A 15,899-nucleotide genomic window follows, 5' to 3' on the forward strand; every position below is an offset into this window, starting at 1 on the left:
CTCATCGTCCACCACGTCGCAGAATCCCACACAAACTGTGATCAGCGTGAGAAGATTTAAAGCTCAAAAAGAATTCAAAAACAACTTCAAATGTAATTTTTAACATCAACATGCGTTAAAGAAAACCTCGGAAACATCTCTCATCTTAAAAAGCACTTTTTGTTTATCGATCGTACTTTTTGTACATTCCCATCTTGATCAGCGACGCCATCACAGAGCCGTCCACCTCGCCAAAGAAGCGCCCGACCTGCAAAAGACAAGCAATGTTTATTAGTTTGTCTCATCTGTCCACACGGAGACATCTGGACCCGTGAGTGACTCAGATTCATCCGTCAACAGACGAAAAACAGGCTTTAATACGACGGACACGCTCTGCACACAAAATGCTTTTTTTTTCCTTTTCTTTTTCAAAATCTGTCTCAAAAAATATTATACATTAATATTATTAATATTATTTTAAATGTGTTAAATGTTTAACTAACATCAGTCCTGATCATAAATATCAAATTTTCATTCGTTTTTAGAATTTTAACCCTTTAAATGTCGGGTTTTTGTTTTGATGCCACCATATTTTTAGATGAAAAAAAAATAAAAATGAATCATTTTCAATATCCTACAGGCAAAGTACTTTTTTCCCCCTGCTGACAGTCTGGGATATGTCAGTGTGTGAGTGTAGCTGCTGACAGTCTGGGATCTGTCAGTGTGTGAGTGTAGCTGCTGACAGTCTGGGATATGTCAGTGTGTGAGTGTAGCTGCTGACAGTCTGGGATCTGTCAGTGTGTGAGTGTAGCTGCTGACAGTCTGGGATCTGTCAGTGTGTGAGTGTAGCTGCTGACAGTCTGGGATATGTCAGTGTGTGAGTGTAGCTGCTGACAGTCTGGGATATGTCAGTGTGTGAGTGTAGCTGCTGACAGTCTGGGATATGTCAGTGTGTGAGTGTAGCTGCTGACAGTCTGGGATATGTCAGTGATCAGCAGCTACATTGACTGTGACAGGTCACCTAGTGGAAATAGCATGTATTTCCTCCATATGCCAAATATGGTCAAAATGACCTCATCAGGTGGAAAATAGTCAAAATGACAAATTCAGAGTCAAAAGCCCAGAATGACACCCAGAAATAATACAAGTCCTGTTTTTCTGCTCTGATGGCTGTGGGATCAAAAATGTCAGTTTGAATGGGTTTCAATGGAGCATTTTTGGACCTGAACAGTCTGAATGTAACTATTTAGTTTCCACAGTGTATTTTAGACTTATTGTAGGAGCTGAGCTGCAAATTCACTGATCAAACAAAAACACACAAACTTGCCAAAATGTATGCCATATGCAGCCAAAATGATCAAAAAATTAAGAATGAAAAGTGCTTAAAATGCACCAAAACTTTAACTAAGGGTTAAAGACCATAAATATGTTAAATCATTTCATTTGTTCATCTGGATTTAAAGGTTAAATGTGTAAGATTTGGGAAAATTTAGTGGTATCTACAGTAATGGTAAGGATTAAAAAAAAATACAGAAAACCCCTGACAAATTTCCCTACAGGGATAATTACTATATCGTATCGTATCGTATCGTATCGTATCGTATCGTATCGTATCATTCCTGTCTTTTTGCTCTATTTCCCAAAATAATGAACAATTTCTTTAAAAAAGACCTGCATGAAACAGCCTGCAACTCCCTCAACCAGTTTTTTTCTTTTCTTTGTTGTTTCTCTGTTGCTGCAATTCAGTGTCTTCTTTTTTAAAAATCTAATTTATTCCTAAATGCCAAAATCATAGCGCTTAGATTTCAGAAGTAGCTCTTAGAAATAATACAAAAAGTTTCCAGTGAGGACGGAGACAGAATACCTCCAGAATTTGAAGTCATTAAATTATCGTCACTGCGATTCTTTTAATTTCTCCTCAAGTTTCTTCCAGCCTGCTGCCCACAGAAAAGACATTTGGTGTAACATCACAGATAAAAAAAATAAATAAAATAAAATAAAATGTCTGGTTGCTGAATAAAAATCCAGCGAGGTTAGAGCGGGAATAAAAGCAGAAGGTGTTAAACTGTGATTGAGAGTCATTTGGGTGCGTCTGCAGTGAGTCTGGCCCTCAGCAGCAGCAGCAGCAGCAGCAGCAGCGGAGTCTCTGAATTATTCAGAGCGTTTTGTCTCAGCAGCTCGATTCACGTTTACAAGCTGCGCTCTGCCCACACTTTGTCTCCGTCTGGACGAGACTTTCCCAGCAGCCCCGGAGGACTCGCAGGTTGCTGAGTGTTAGCGGTGAGATGCTGCGTTCACTGAAACGTGACGCTCTGTTTACCTGACAGCAGCAGCAGCAGCTGCGGAGGGTAAACGCGCCCGAATCAACTAAAACATGCAGCAAAAGTGTCAAATTCCCACCAGGAGCTCTGCAGCAAAACTCAGCTTCAGCTCTGCTTTCAGTGTTTTTATCACCGCTGTATCACATATTTAGGACTGCAGCAGCACTCTGACAACATCACATCACTTCTTTAACCCTGCGAAACCTGCAGAGACGTCACTTTTCTTGTGCTGCTTTGAGACGCCTTTCATTTCAAACTTCAAACATTTCTTTTTCAATTTTAGTTTCTTTCAAAAACATGAGAAAAAGCCAACAAGAACTTGGCAAGAAATGTAAGCTCGGGAAAAATGTTCAGATTATTATTAAAATGATATAATCTAAATTATATATGTTACAGGATATTTATTTTATTTAAGCCATTTCCACCAAATGTATTTCTTTGTTTTTCTTTTCTTTTTTTTGCTAATTTTCAGCAAATGTTTTTGCCCTTTTTTCTCAACTAATTTTGTGTTAATTTTTTGAGTAATTCCTTCTCAAGATGCTCATTGCTTCTTCCAGTGTTTTTAAAAGGAATCAAGACAATTTGTTCAGTTTTTAAAGGGAATAAGTAGTGCTCACTAACACAGATTTTTACTAATATGTGACTCAAACTAAAGAGAAATATGTCGTAAATGAACTTCGAACCCTGAAATATTTGTTGGGATTTCTTTCAAAAATGAGGGAAAAAGGCAACAAGGAACTTGGCAAGAAATGTAAACTGGCAAGATTATTAACATGTCATAATTGTATATTGAAGATTACATGTTACAGAATTATTATTATTATCTAAGCCCTTAACCACAATTTATTTTACATTTTTCTTATTCTATTTTTGGCTAATTTTTCTGTGATTATTCTGCACTTTTTTTAAAATAAATTTTGTGTTAATATTTGGGTAATTTCTTCTCAAGATGCTTATTGCATTCTTCCAGTGTTTTAAAAGGAACCAAGATAATTTGTTCAGGTTTCAAAGGGGATTTTTAACAAATTTGAGACTAAAATCTGAGAGGAATATTTCTTAAATTAACTTCAAACCCTGAAAAATTTGTTGCAATTTCTGTTTCAAAAACATGGGGTAAAATGCAATGAGGAACTTGGCAAGAAGTGTTCAACAAATTGCAAGAAATTTGTTTATTAAGAAAAATATTTTATAACAATTAAAAATATAAAAATATTTTAAAAAATTAGGGAAAATGAAAAAAAGGAAGAGGTTGAACCTGAGATGTCCTTTAATGGCCACCATACAGAAGATACGACCTCCGCATACAGTAATTGAGAAAAGCACTGCCGCCCGCTCACACAGCTCAGCGACGCTGCTGGTGTGGTTACAGACTCTTAGTTCTTTTAATTTCAGGACGTTTTTGGGCTGAACAGTTTGTGTTTTTCAGGTTCACCTGTTGGACTCCTGCAGCAGCGTCTCAGACAGGATCATTGATCAAACGGACGTTTCCTCTGCAAACCACCAGTAACGAGCCCTGCGTCGCCCCGCTCGCCACGCTTCCTCACTACGACCATTTCTTTGAGTCAGCACTGATTTAATTTCTCCCCTGATTAAATATTTACCGAGCCCTGCAACGCACCGCGAGCTGCACCTTCACACCGCAGCGGCTTTAACACCGGCGGAGGATTCTGGGTGTTTCCAGCAAACTTCCCGTGAAGTCCAGAGCTCAGCAAAAAAACACGGTGGAAGCACTTTATCATAATATCTGCTTAGTAAGGCCACTGGGAACGCAGCGGACACGCAAATAATGAAAAATGAGCCTCTACAGTAAATGATTCTTGCTTTAAGGTTACAACACAACATTTTGCTGCTGAGTGCAAAAGTTATATTTGCTCTCACTTCAGCGACGTCACACAACAGTTTGAAATAATTCTCTGCTAAGATTTGTTTGTGTTACAAGTTACAGTCATTCACAAAGAAAAGGAAATTAAATTAACACTTTCTTTTCAGTTTTCCTTTTTCTGGAAGTCTGAAATTGTTCAATCATCCAAAAAGTTGCACAAAATATCTACAAAGCCTTCAGAGAACTTTGCATTTGCCCGTGTTAATCTTAGCTTAAAGTTACAATCAGTGTCCAGTCTATTAACCCCTTAAAACCTGAGCAGAAACCTGAGTTTTCTTTCAAAAGCATCAGAAGTTACAAGTTACAAAAAAGTGAAATTTGGCGAAAAAAAGAAGACAAGAGAAAGATTTTTTAAAAACTAATGAAAGAACAAAAATAAAATAATAACATAATATATTTTTAAGAATTAATTAAGAAATAATCTAAAAGTAAGTAAATAAATTAAAAAATATAAAAAAGTAAAATATAAATATTATAAGGACAAATTATTAAAATATATAACATAAATATATATAAATATAAATAATATAAAATATATAAATCCCTATTTTTAATTTCGGGTGTGCTGGGTGGGTATATGGGTTTTGATTTAGGGTAATGTTACATGTCTGTAATTTGAGTATATCCTTATCTTTTAAATGCATTTTTAATTTGGTTTCAAGGGTAATGTTTACGTGTTTGTGTATTTATTTTTATGTGGAGACCTCAGGAAGAATAGCAACTAGTCACAAATACACACAGAAATAATTTTTTTTGGATCAAACTGAAAACTCTGAGTGGAAACGAGGTCTAAAGCGCACATTACCATCGACGCAGAAATAAATCTACCTGATCAGACGTTTGATCTAAACTGCATGGACGCGCAGACGCATCTCGGCGCTCACAGTCGGATCTGCGAGTGATTAAATAACAGATCAGAGTTTCTGTGCCGAGGACGCGAGCGAGACATCAGCACATCAGCTGGACGCCGCTTTGACCCTCGCAGCCTCACAGATGTCACAGGGCGACACTTAAAGCTCACGCGGCCTCGCCACAGACCGCTGCAGCTGCACAGCTGGCAGCCTCACGGTCACTGTGACCGTCCTGCGACTCACACGTCACAGGTTCGAGTCCCGCTCACAAGTCCTGACCTGAACAACAACATGCAGAATCTTTCTGGTCATTCTTCGTATATTATTGTTCCATACACCTGTTCTACGCTTCCAAAAAAACAGGTTCTTTTATCCGTTCTTTTTGTTTTCTTTTGTTTTATATAACTTATACTTATAACACTACTACTACTAATATTTTATTAATGATAATTATTATTATTGTCATTTATTTGTTTGTTTATTTCATTTATTGACTTTAATATGTGGATGTATGTACACACACACACACACACACACACACACACACACATACACACATGCATATGTCGGTATGTGGGTGAATGCATGCACAAATATCTGTATATGTATTTATGAATACATTTTTTTATTTTACTTTATGTCACTCTATATTATTTTATTTACTTTCTTAAATATATTTTACAGTTTAAAAAACAACAACAAACTACTACAACTTTCTGTGATCAACAGCAAAAACAAAGCAACGTCATGAATGTATGCAATACTCTGTGTGTGTGTGTGTGTGTGTGTGTGTGTGTGTGTGTGTGTGTGTGTGTGTGTGTGGTAGCATGGTGAGCTCTGGATTAATCATCAGTAATATGGCTCTTAACAGGTCGAGTTAATCCAGAGTAACGAGCTGCCAGATGGACAGCATACACACACACACACACACACACACACACACACACACACACACACACACACACACACACACACACACACACACACACACACACACTCCAGCTATATATTACATCACTTCTTGTTAAAAACCTTATTTGTTTGAGTGTTTTATTTTCAGTCTTTAATTCAGCTGAAAAAACTCTTAAAAAACCATTAAAACCATTAAAGCAAACCTCCCAGTGGCTGAAATTTATTTCTTAAATAACTTAAATAATTCATGATGGATGTCAGAGTTGACAAAAATGTATATATTTCTTACAGCAGCCGTAGTGCCAAGTTATTTTTCAGATTTGCTGAGACTTTCTTAATGCTAATCAAAATACTCATTTTTAAGCCATAATTAGGATTTAGTTTATCATTAAGGGCCGCAGAGGTGACCTGTTATGGTCCATACACACCTGATAGCAATATTATTTAATACATTTATTTAAAAAAACAACAACAACAAAAAAAAACCTAAAATCAAACTCAAAATTCAAATAAAGTTTTTTGTAGAAATCTGACAGACTTGACAAAAATCGGATCTATTTTAAAACAAAGCTGATTATAACAGCACCGTTTTTACAACAATGATATCTGTGTGTGTGTTAGTTAAATCTTTTTTCTCGTTTATATAAATCCGTTAATGTTAATTCTGGGGTGAAATATTATTTTAAGTGTTTTGGTAAGTTCTAATTTCAGTGTTTTTTTGTTGTTTTGTTTTTGGCAGAACAGGATTTGTCCCTTTTCTCAAGAATAACTGCTATACTTTATGAGTCAGTTAGATTTTATAAATCTTTTTTTGTATAAAAATCCTTTAATTTTGATTCTGGGTGAAATATAATTTTAAGTCTGTTGGTAATTTATAATTTCAGTTTGCTTTTTAAACTTTTTTGTAGGTCAGGATTTGTCTGATATACTTTATGTACAAGTTTGACTTTAGAAATCTTTTTTTTTTAAGTATTTAATTCCCTTAATTTGATTCCGGGGTAAAATATTATTTTTGGTCTCTCCGAATTGTACTTGAGTAAATGTATTTACTTTCCATCTGTGCACTCTGCTAATGATTGAAAGTTGGCAGAAAAACACCAACAAACGCAAACGTCTGTTGGCGAGCAAACATGGAAGCAAACGATGCAACATTTATTTTTTTTATCATTTAATCAGCTTTTTGTTTTATGAGGAAGGAAATGCAGAACTTTTGTTTGTTTCCTTAAATTTCTGTGCAATTATTAAATAAAGTCACATATTTGAAGTCAAACTCAGACTCTTTGTGACGGATCAAAGCTGCCATACGTCTGACAGCTCGCCGCGCTCCGCTTGAGCTCCGCCCACGGTCAGATGAGGTCATCAGGTGCAGCAGCTGCTACATTTCACTGCTTAATGCACCACGCACGCAGATTAAGACCAAAACTGCCCTCAAATCCTGTGAGCCGTCCAGATGTTGTTTATGAGCACATTCAGTGATCCGGAGAGCCGTGAAGCTGAGAAACCTCCGGACGACACCGGCGCTCGCCCCGACCGCCGGCCTCCTGACTCCGCCGAGGTTAAACCCAGCGGGCCAGAGCGCTCCCGTTTAATTAACGAAAGGATTTAAAAGACTTTATCTGCAGTTTTTTCTTACTTTTCCCACCATTCAGACTGACTTTCTCTTTGACTACAGCGAAAAATACACTTTAACCCTCAAGGCTCGCTTTAGTTTAACACACTCACAAAATGTGCTTTTCATAATAAACTATAAAAAATATTATACATTAAACTGATTACACTCAAATACACAATCCGGGCTACATTTAGGACACATGCATCAACACACACACACACACAGTATCACAAAAAAGAGAAGACTGAAAAGCTCCTAAAATGCAGCAGAAAGTCCCAGAATGAAGCAGAAGTTTAGCTCTCGTGTCGCTGAGCTCTTACCTCGTTCCTCTCTTTGGACAGCACGATGAAGCCGTTGTTGTCGACCAGGAAACAGTTCAGATCCTGAACAGGAAGCAGAATGAAGAAGAGGAAGCGCGTGTTTAGTTTTTTTAACGTAAAAGGCGAGATTTTCGGTTCATGAGCAGACAGCAGAGAGGGTCACTTACGGAGCTCTCACAGCTGAGAGGACACACGCCTTCGATGGCCGAACACTGAGAGACAGAGGGTGTGAGGGTCAAAGGTCGCCACAATATCACACACAGCATCAAGTCAAATCGCTGACAAATGAAAATAAGACGATGAACGAATCTAAAACTGAGTTATGAATTCCCGAGTGTCTGTGAATATTCGTTTGAGAATACACATCAAATCTGTTTTTCTTGTTATTTTTGATTGCTCACATTTTAAAGAGAAGAATAATGTGTGTTTGAGTAATATAAGCTGGAAAATGACAGAAATAAACTCAACTAAAATTAAACTACATAAAAAAATACTGAATACAACACACACACTTTAAATCAATAATCAATAATCGGTGATTACTCACGTCTGTGTCGCTGGGCTGCAAGCAACAACACGAAGAGTCGAGGGAGATGTGGAGGAAAAAACACAGTAAAGATAAATGCATAAATATTATTGACATACACTTTAATATTTAACAATATTTATATTTGATATTAAAACTATTAATATTTTTACTAATATTCAATTTATATTCAATATTTATACTTCAACTGGAGGTGGATAATATATCGATATTACATTTATATCTTGATTTGAGAGTTTTTAGTTTTTTAATGTTGTGCTCCACCAACTCAATGTATTACAATAATAATAATAACTAAAATAATTCTATTTAATATAATTTTATTTATTTATTCTTTTGACACCATAATATCATACGTGTTGTCATTTCCTGATTTTAAAGGCTGTATTACAGTAAAGTGATGTCATTTTCTAAACTTGCCTTTACATATTAAATCATTATATAGACATTACTGATAATTATTTATATATAAAAAAAGAATAAATAAAAAGAACAACAACTAATTTTGTTGATATTTTGTGAAAGCACCAACAGTCAACCCAACACTGCAGCTGTAACACTGAGTTTGAGGCTTTTGGTCAAAAATATTGTGGGATTTGATTTTCTCAGAATTTCAGCGTCCTAATTTCAACACTGTGATGAAAAGTCGATTTAAAAGATGAGCAAAGTTTTTGTTTGGAAAATAAACTTCAATACATTTTATCTAAAATAACAAAAAAATTAAATAAATAAACACACAAAAAAAATGAGAAAAAATTCCACATTAAAAGAATGAAATAAATAAATACATTAAAAAATGAATGAAATTAATATTTAATAAAAAAAAGGACATAAATCTTTTCAGACAGGTCACAAATTCACATTCTATAAGATTTTAACTATAAGATCTATAAGAAATTAAAGATCTATATATAAATAAATTAAATCTATATTTAAATTAAAATCTATAAGATTTTAAACAAGATTTTATTGATTTTTACTTTTTTTTTAAAAGGTTCAGGACGTGTAAATCGGCGGCGACAGACTTTAAACGTGCTCTGCAGGCGATCAGTGAACGTCAGCAGGGAATCGATCCTGTGAAAGCATCACAGCCGCCGTCTCAGCTGTCGGCTCTAATCAATAACCCGATCTGCACCATCAGCCTCTGCAGGACATCTGCACACACTCAGCCGCGCCGCCTCATCGAGCTCCGGGAGACGCTCACGAGGTCGAGCGCTGAGCCTGACGTCAGATGTGTGGACACTTTCTGTCTCACGGTTAAAAAGTCAAACAGGAGGCTGCGGTGCTCAGACCAGGACAAAAGACGGATGGACACGTTTTCTTAAAGTAGATCTTCAACAGCAGCGAGGCGAAAGTAAAACCGGGTCCTGAGGAGGACGCGACAGGAGAGATCAAGCTGGTACCTGAATCTTAAAAAGTTTAACCCTTTAAAACTGATGCGAAAATCAAATTCACTTTTGTGTTGCTCTCAGACGTCTTTCACAAGTATTTAAACATTTGAACCCAACAAAAACTGGGGCGATGTCTTTTTTAATTATGGAAAAAAGGTAGTTAGCAACTTATCAATAAATGCACCACAACTAAAAAAAGACATCACTTTCCTTCTGCTGCTCTTAGACGCATTTTAAAAGTATTTAAATGTTTAAACTCCAAGAAAATTGGTGCAATTTATTTCAAACACGTGGTTAAAAAAAACTAAGTTAGAAAATTATTTTTAAAAAACTGCAGAAAAACATCAAGGGGAAAGCAAAAAAGCCAGAGGAAAAAATGTATTTATAATTATTATAATTACATATTACATATAAATGATGCTACTTTATTATTATACATTTTGAGGTTTCAAAGGGTTAAACAGTATCATTCCTACACAGGTATGTTTTTTTGTTTTTTTTAAATAATTTTTTGGGGTTGTTTTCTCATTTGTTTTTCTGCTTATTTTCAGGGTTTTTTTAAAATATAATTTCCTGCTCATTTTTGGGTTATGTCTTGATAAACTGCTCATCGCTTTCTACACGTTTTTGAAAGAAGCCAATTTTCTCAGATTTTAAATCAGTGAAAACGTGTGAAACAAAAGTGCTGTTTAAACTTCACATATGTGAATGTAAACATGTCAGCCCTTTATTTAAAATAAGACCGTCGGTTGAATCGAATGTTCCAGTTTTCTCCTCACTGTGAAGATCAAAAAGAGCCGCTGAAATGAAACGATGAACGCTGCTGCGGATCAGACGGAGCGGCGTGAGAAACATTCGTCTCCACTTTGGTCTCTAAAGGGTCAAATCAGCTGCTTTACATCTCACTCTGTGCACGCTCAGCGTTAATCTCAGTGTGAGGAGTCAAAGGGACTTAACGCACACAATTAACTACCGCTCCCTAATGAAGGAAACGGAAAATTGGAAAAATGACCTCTGAATCCAGAGGATAATTATCGGATGGTCACGCGGTAAAAATAATCTGTTCGTCCTCGGAAACTTAAAATGTGATGACTCCGTCTGCTCGGTCGCTGACTGGAAGACTTCAGATCAGGCTGCGTGTCTTCACGTCCTCTCTGCAGACAAAAAGCTGCGTCCATAAAGTTTGTCTCTTGTTAATATTAGAATCTCAGTGGACACCTGTTGCGTAGGTCAGCGTATTTCTGGTTCAGAGCTCATTTTAGTTGAACTTTGCCCACTAAACTTTACACGTTATACTGCTGCGACGGAGCAAAGTATGACCCCGGTTTATTTTTACTGCAGGTGAACTGCTGACACTCAAAGGCACTCTGGGAAACTTTTCACCACAAACAGCTGTGAGGTCACGTTTTTAAGAGTAAGCTCGCAAGTTTTGGTTCGAAAAACATTTTGAGAATAGTGCAGCAAAGCGGACAAAACATGCTAAACTGGGCGAGTTGAAAGGACGAATGCGTTTTGATAAAATGAACGTTGTTGGTCGGCGTTGGGGTGTCGGACTGACAGCTCTGTGGTGAGTGAATTAAAAGCTGAAGTGAGAGGATTGAATGCGTACAGTTCAGGGTGGGCGGGTCGGTGGGTTGACGGGTTGTTCTGGGTTGGGATAGGTCAAAGAGATCTATTAACCTGCTATAGAACTACTGTTCACTGTAAGTACTGAACTCCTGCTTGTTCTATGCAAAATCCAATAAAGAAAGTTTGGATAAAAGCAAAGAAGCTGAAACGTGCAGGCGGAGTGTAATTTCCTTTTAATAATCGTGAAACCGTGATAACTGTGGTTTTTCATAATCGTTGCATCATATGTGTTCATAAAATTAGTATGGCCCGCAGAGGACTTAATAAAAACTGAAATGGCCCCTTAATCGGAAGAAGGTTCCCAAAGCCCCGCTATAATGCATTATAACGCATCATGTTAGGTTGCTCAGTGTCTCCCCATGTTTTTTGAAAGAAATCAAAGTCACGCTTCACAGGGTTGAATTAAGTGTTTGGAAACACGGCTGAGCGCACCGAGAAAACAGCGCAGAGAGCGAAGGCAGCGAAGAAGACGGACAGAAAATAAAAGCATGTCGACAATGCAGGTTTCAAAATGTATGAAGAAAGAAAGTGAATTTAAGTGTTTTTTTGAGAGAAAAACTTTTTGTCTGCCTACAAGAAAACCCATTAACAGGTTTATGTGTTTGTGGTCCGATTAAGCTTAAACTAAGCAAATTAGGTTGGTTTCTTTCAAAAACATCGGAGGGCGGCGAGCAACTTAATTAGAATTAGACATTACAAGAACATTTCTGGAAAATATGAGGGAAAAGAAAAATGTAAAGTAAAAAACAGATATACAAATAAAAAAAGAAAATAACCTCAAGAAAGTATTTTCATTCCCATTAAAATTATTATTTCCTTTTTTTTCTTGTTTTTTCTTCCTGTAACATAATTTTAAATATATAACGAATTATTATAACTATAGTTTTCTGGGCATTTCTCTCTCTCTCTCTTTTTTTTTGCAGTTTGTGTAATATTTCTTGCCAAGTTACTTATGATGTTTCCTCCTTTCTTTTTAAAGATCAGTTTTCTCAGGTTTGAGAGGCTGAAATGTTTGTGAAAGACGTCTAAATGCAGCACAAGATAACTAACCACTGTCCAGGTGTTAAGGGTTAAGATTAAGGCTAAGTGTAAGGTTAAGGTTAAGGTTAAGGTTAAGGCTAAGTGTAAGGTTAAGGTTAAGGTTAAGGTTAAGGCTAAGTGTAAGGTTAAGGTAAGTGTCACTGTCCTCTAAAATGACATCAGCCATCATGTGTGAGAGTGCGTCCTGTGATCACCTGCTTGGCGATGGCCCAGAACCTCTTTTCCAGCAAATCCAAGGACATCTGCACCCCGATAGCTAAAAATAGAAAACACACACACACACACACACACACACACACACACACACACACACACAGACACACACAAAGAGGCATTAAAGACAGACGCAGGACGAGGTGGACTCTGCAGAGCTGAACTCTTTGCTGTTTGTGGAGGAGGAGGGCAGGAAATCGAGTCGACCCTTGGGTTCACCTCTGTCGTGTCCTGACGCTAATGAAGGGATGTAAACACTGATGAGCCTGATGGCGTGTGTCCCCGCAGACGGCGTAATGACGCCCTCAGTCCCTCGGTAATGTACTGGAGCCACTCTATTACTCGGAGTGTCACAGTGAAGTGCACAGCCAGTTTTTGGGGGCCGGCTGACGATCTGAGGGGAGTCAGACGTCTGTGAGAGGCAGTTTTTAAACTTTACTCTCTGTCATCCATTCCTGAAGAGTACAGTTTACTAAATACTAATTTTGAGGTACTTTTACTTCACATGGAGAAGCTGCAACTCTCTGAAACCTGAGCATAATGGTTTGATTTCTTTCGAAAACATGGGGTTTTGTCCTAAAGTTAAAAAGTTACAAAACATTACCTGAAAATACGTGATTAAAAAAGTAAAAAAACAAGCAGGAAAATTATCTAAAAAGTGAAGTGAAAAATTTCTATGTATGTATGTATTTTATATTTTATTATATTTTTTTCGGTAACATCATTTTAATAATCAAACTATTTTAACTACATTCTTTATTTTATTTTTTCTTGAAAACTAATGCTGAGGTAATTTTCTTGTCACCTCTTTACTTTTTGCAATTTTTGTGGGAAATTTCTTGCCAAATTGGTCACTGCCTTTTTCTTTCATGTTTTTAAACTAATTTGCTAAGGCTCCAAAAGGTCAAACAACAAAGGGTTAAACTGTGATTTGTCAGTTGTATGTTCAGCTGATTTTCCCATGATGCTAAACCTCAGAGTTGTTTTGATTTCCTGTTTTGCAATTGATTTTCCTGATTTTTATTATATTTTATACTAAACAGCTGAACTACCATTAAAACATCTTCTGAAAAATAAAAAAGTCACAGCGTTAAATCCAACTTACACTGAACTCAAAATAAACAGCGTGATCACGTGATTAACGTCTGTTTCCATGGAGGAAATAAGTGTTTTCAGTAACGCTGAAGTGCTGTCCCCGCGGATTCACTAGTTTATGGAGCGTTTCCAACTACCCAGTACACACACACACTTCAGCTTGGTAAAAAAATGATTTATGCTCCTCATCAAAATGATTTCTATGTTGTGTGTTTATGTCAAAATGAATAGTGGACAGTATTTCTTGTCTTGTTTTTAAACTCTCCGCTGCCAGATTGGAGATGTTAAACTATCGTACCAGAGGCTAAAAATTGTGGTATTTTAGGAAAAAATATCGCACACCAGTCACAATCACGAGAATGAATACGTTTAAATGTATAACTTTAGCACACAAGCACACGTCTACATATCTACCTGCACACACTGCCTCACAGAGCAGCTGTGTCTCAGTCTGCTGCTGGCGGCCGAGTGTTTATGAAATCAAACGACAGCAATGTGCGCTCGGCGAACGTAACCTGAACGTGAAAAGACAAATTATCCTACATTTATGATAATTATCATACATATGGCAACACTGCAAAAACTCAAAAAAAAAATCCAGCCTGGATCAAACTTTTCTTTTCTTTTTGGTTACAATCTGATTCTAACTTCATTAACTTTTAAAAAAGTCACAACCACAGCAATTAGAAAACACCTGGAGCCTGCTGAGAAACAAAGATCCGGTCTGAGGCGGCGGCCTCGTCAGTCTGTGACCGCGGCGTCAGAGGGCCAGCGGGGCTCGTTTCTGCTCAGACCAACATTATATCTCCTACTACTTTTTGTCACTTCAGTAATGAAAACTGTTCTTCACACACACACACACACACACACACACACACACACACACACACACACACACAGGAGTGATCCGAGGCGACATGTCGAGCCTCTTGTGTACTGGTAATATTGGAAAAGCACAGCGGCTGTAAAACCTTTGATTTCTGGTTATTGAGCGTTTCGCCGGCTGCAGATTCTCCGATGCTGCAGTGCAGAAGGAAATAACTGTTGCCTGTTTAAAGAACGGAGAAATTTAGGAGAGAATATTAACTTTGTCACTCTGATTTCATTTTAAGAAACATCTCATCCTTTTTTAAATTCAAGCTTTATCAGAGCCTGAAATATCACATTTGCTTTATTGAGAAATAAAACTTTCTATTTATTCCTCCTCGTCACAACGTGTCACCTGAACTCACTAATGTTGACTGAGAATAAGCATTCGAATAAACATTTTTAATCGGCCGTGCAGAGGCCATTAGCTTCCACGTCGTGCAGCGCAGTCTTTCTGTAATCCAACGGAGACACAGCGCAGGAAAACGGCAAATAAAGCAAGGTGAAACGCCAGAGTGAATCTGGAGTTGGCTTATACTTTCACTTTTATTAGTAAACGTGTTCAAAGCATCAAAATAGAGCTTGTTTATTAAAAAAAAGTAACAAAAAAGCATCCCAAAGAGACGTCTTAGCTGAGCCCCTAATGTCCTAAAGTTCTAGAAATGTCCTAAAATCCACAAAATGTCCTAAAGTCCTAGAAACACTCTAAAATCCTAAAAATCTGCTGAAATCCTACAAAAAATCTGAAAATCCTACAAATGTCCTAAAAAACTAGAAAGTCCAGGGAATGTCCTAAAGTCCTAGAAACGTCCTTAAATCCTTTAAATGTTCCGATAATGTGCTCAAATTCTAGAAACTTCCTGAAAGCCTTGAAACATCCTAAAATCCTACAGACATGTACGGGGCCGCTGCGACTGGCCCCTGGCCTCCTGTCAGTTTGCAAAAGTGGCCCCCAAACAAAGAAAGCTGTGTACTCCTGCAGTACTTTTAACGTAACTATGCTGACATTTGCTTTTGCACGTAATTCTAACACAGTTTATGCCCACAAACATTTAATGTGCTGTTAAGACTTTGGGTTGATACTGTTATTGGACCAGATATGGACAAAGTTCTCCCGGATCAAAGTCCTGTGTTTGTTTGACCCTTCAATCCACCATGAGCTCCTCTCTTCGCTAACTTTGTCTCTTTTTGTTCTGCATCACTGTGATAATTACTGTGGCCACTAGAGGTCGCTGCCAA

The 15,899-nt window shown here is 37.2% G+C and overlaps 1 protein-coding gene across 2 annotated transcripts in view; it reads right to left on the reverse strand.

Moving 5' to 3' along the window:
• The window catches only part of LOC121956328 (voltage-dependent calcium channel subunit alpha-2/delta-4-like), a 113,167-nt gene that overhangs the window by 39,790 nt on the left and 57,478 nt on the right, over positions 1 to 15,899 (reverse strand). For both annotated transcript variants that reach the window (XM_088079607.1, XM_088079606.1), the window contains 5 exons: positions 12,680 to 12,741; positions 8,425 to 8,439; positions 8,045 to 8,089; positions 7,878 to 7,940; positions 177 to 247 (listed from right to left, as the gene is read on the reverse strand). In XM_088079607.1, the coding sequence (XP_087935733.1) occupies positions 177 to 247; positions 7,878 to 7,940; positions 8,045 to 8,089; positions 8,425 to 8,439; positions 12,680 to 12,741 (256 nt within the window). The remainder of the gene's footprint in view (positions 1 to 176; positions 248 to 7,877; positions 7,941 to 8,044; positions 8,090 to 8,424; positions 8,440 to 12,679; positions 12,742 to 15,899) is intronic.

The sequence above is a fragment of the Plectropomus leopardus genome, chromosome 7, assembly GCF_026936395.1.
Source record: "Plectropomus leopardus strain MGB_pleo_1.0 chromosome 7, ASM2693639v1, whole genome shotgun sequence".
Lineage (NCBI taxonomy): Eukaryota > Metazoa > Chordata > Actinopteri > Perciformes > Serranidae > Plectropomus > Plectropomus leopardus.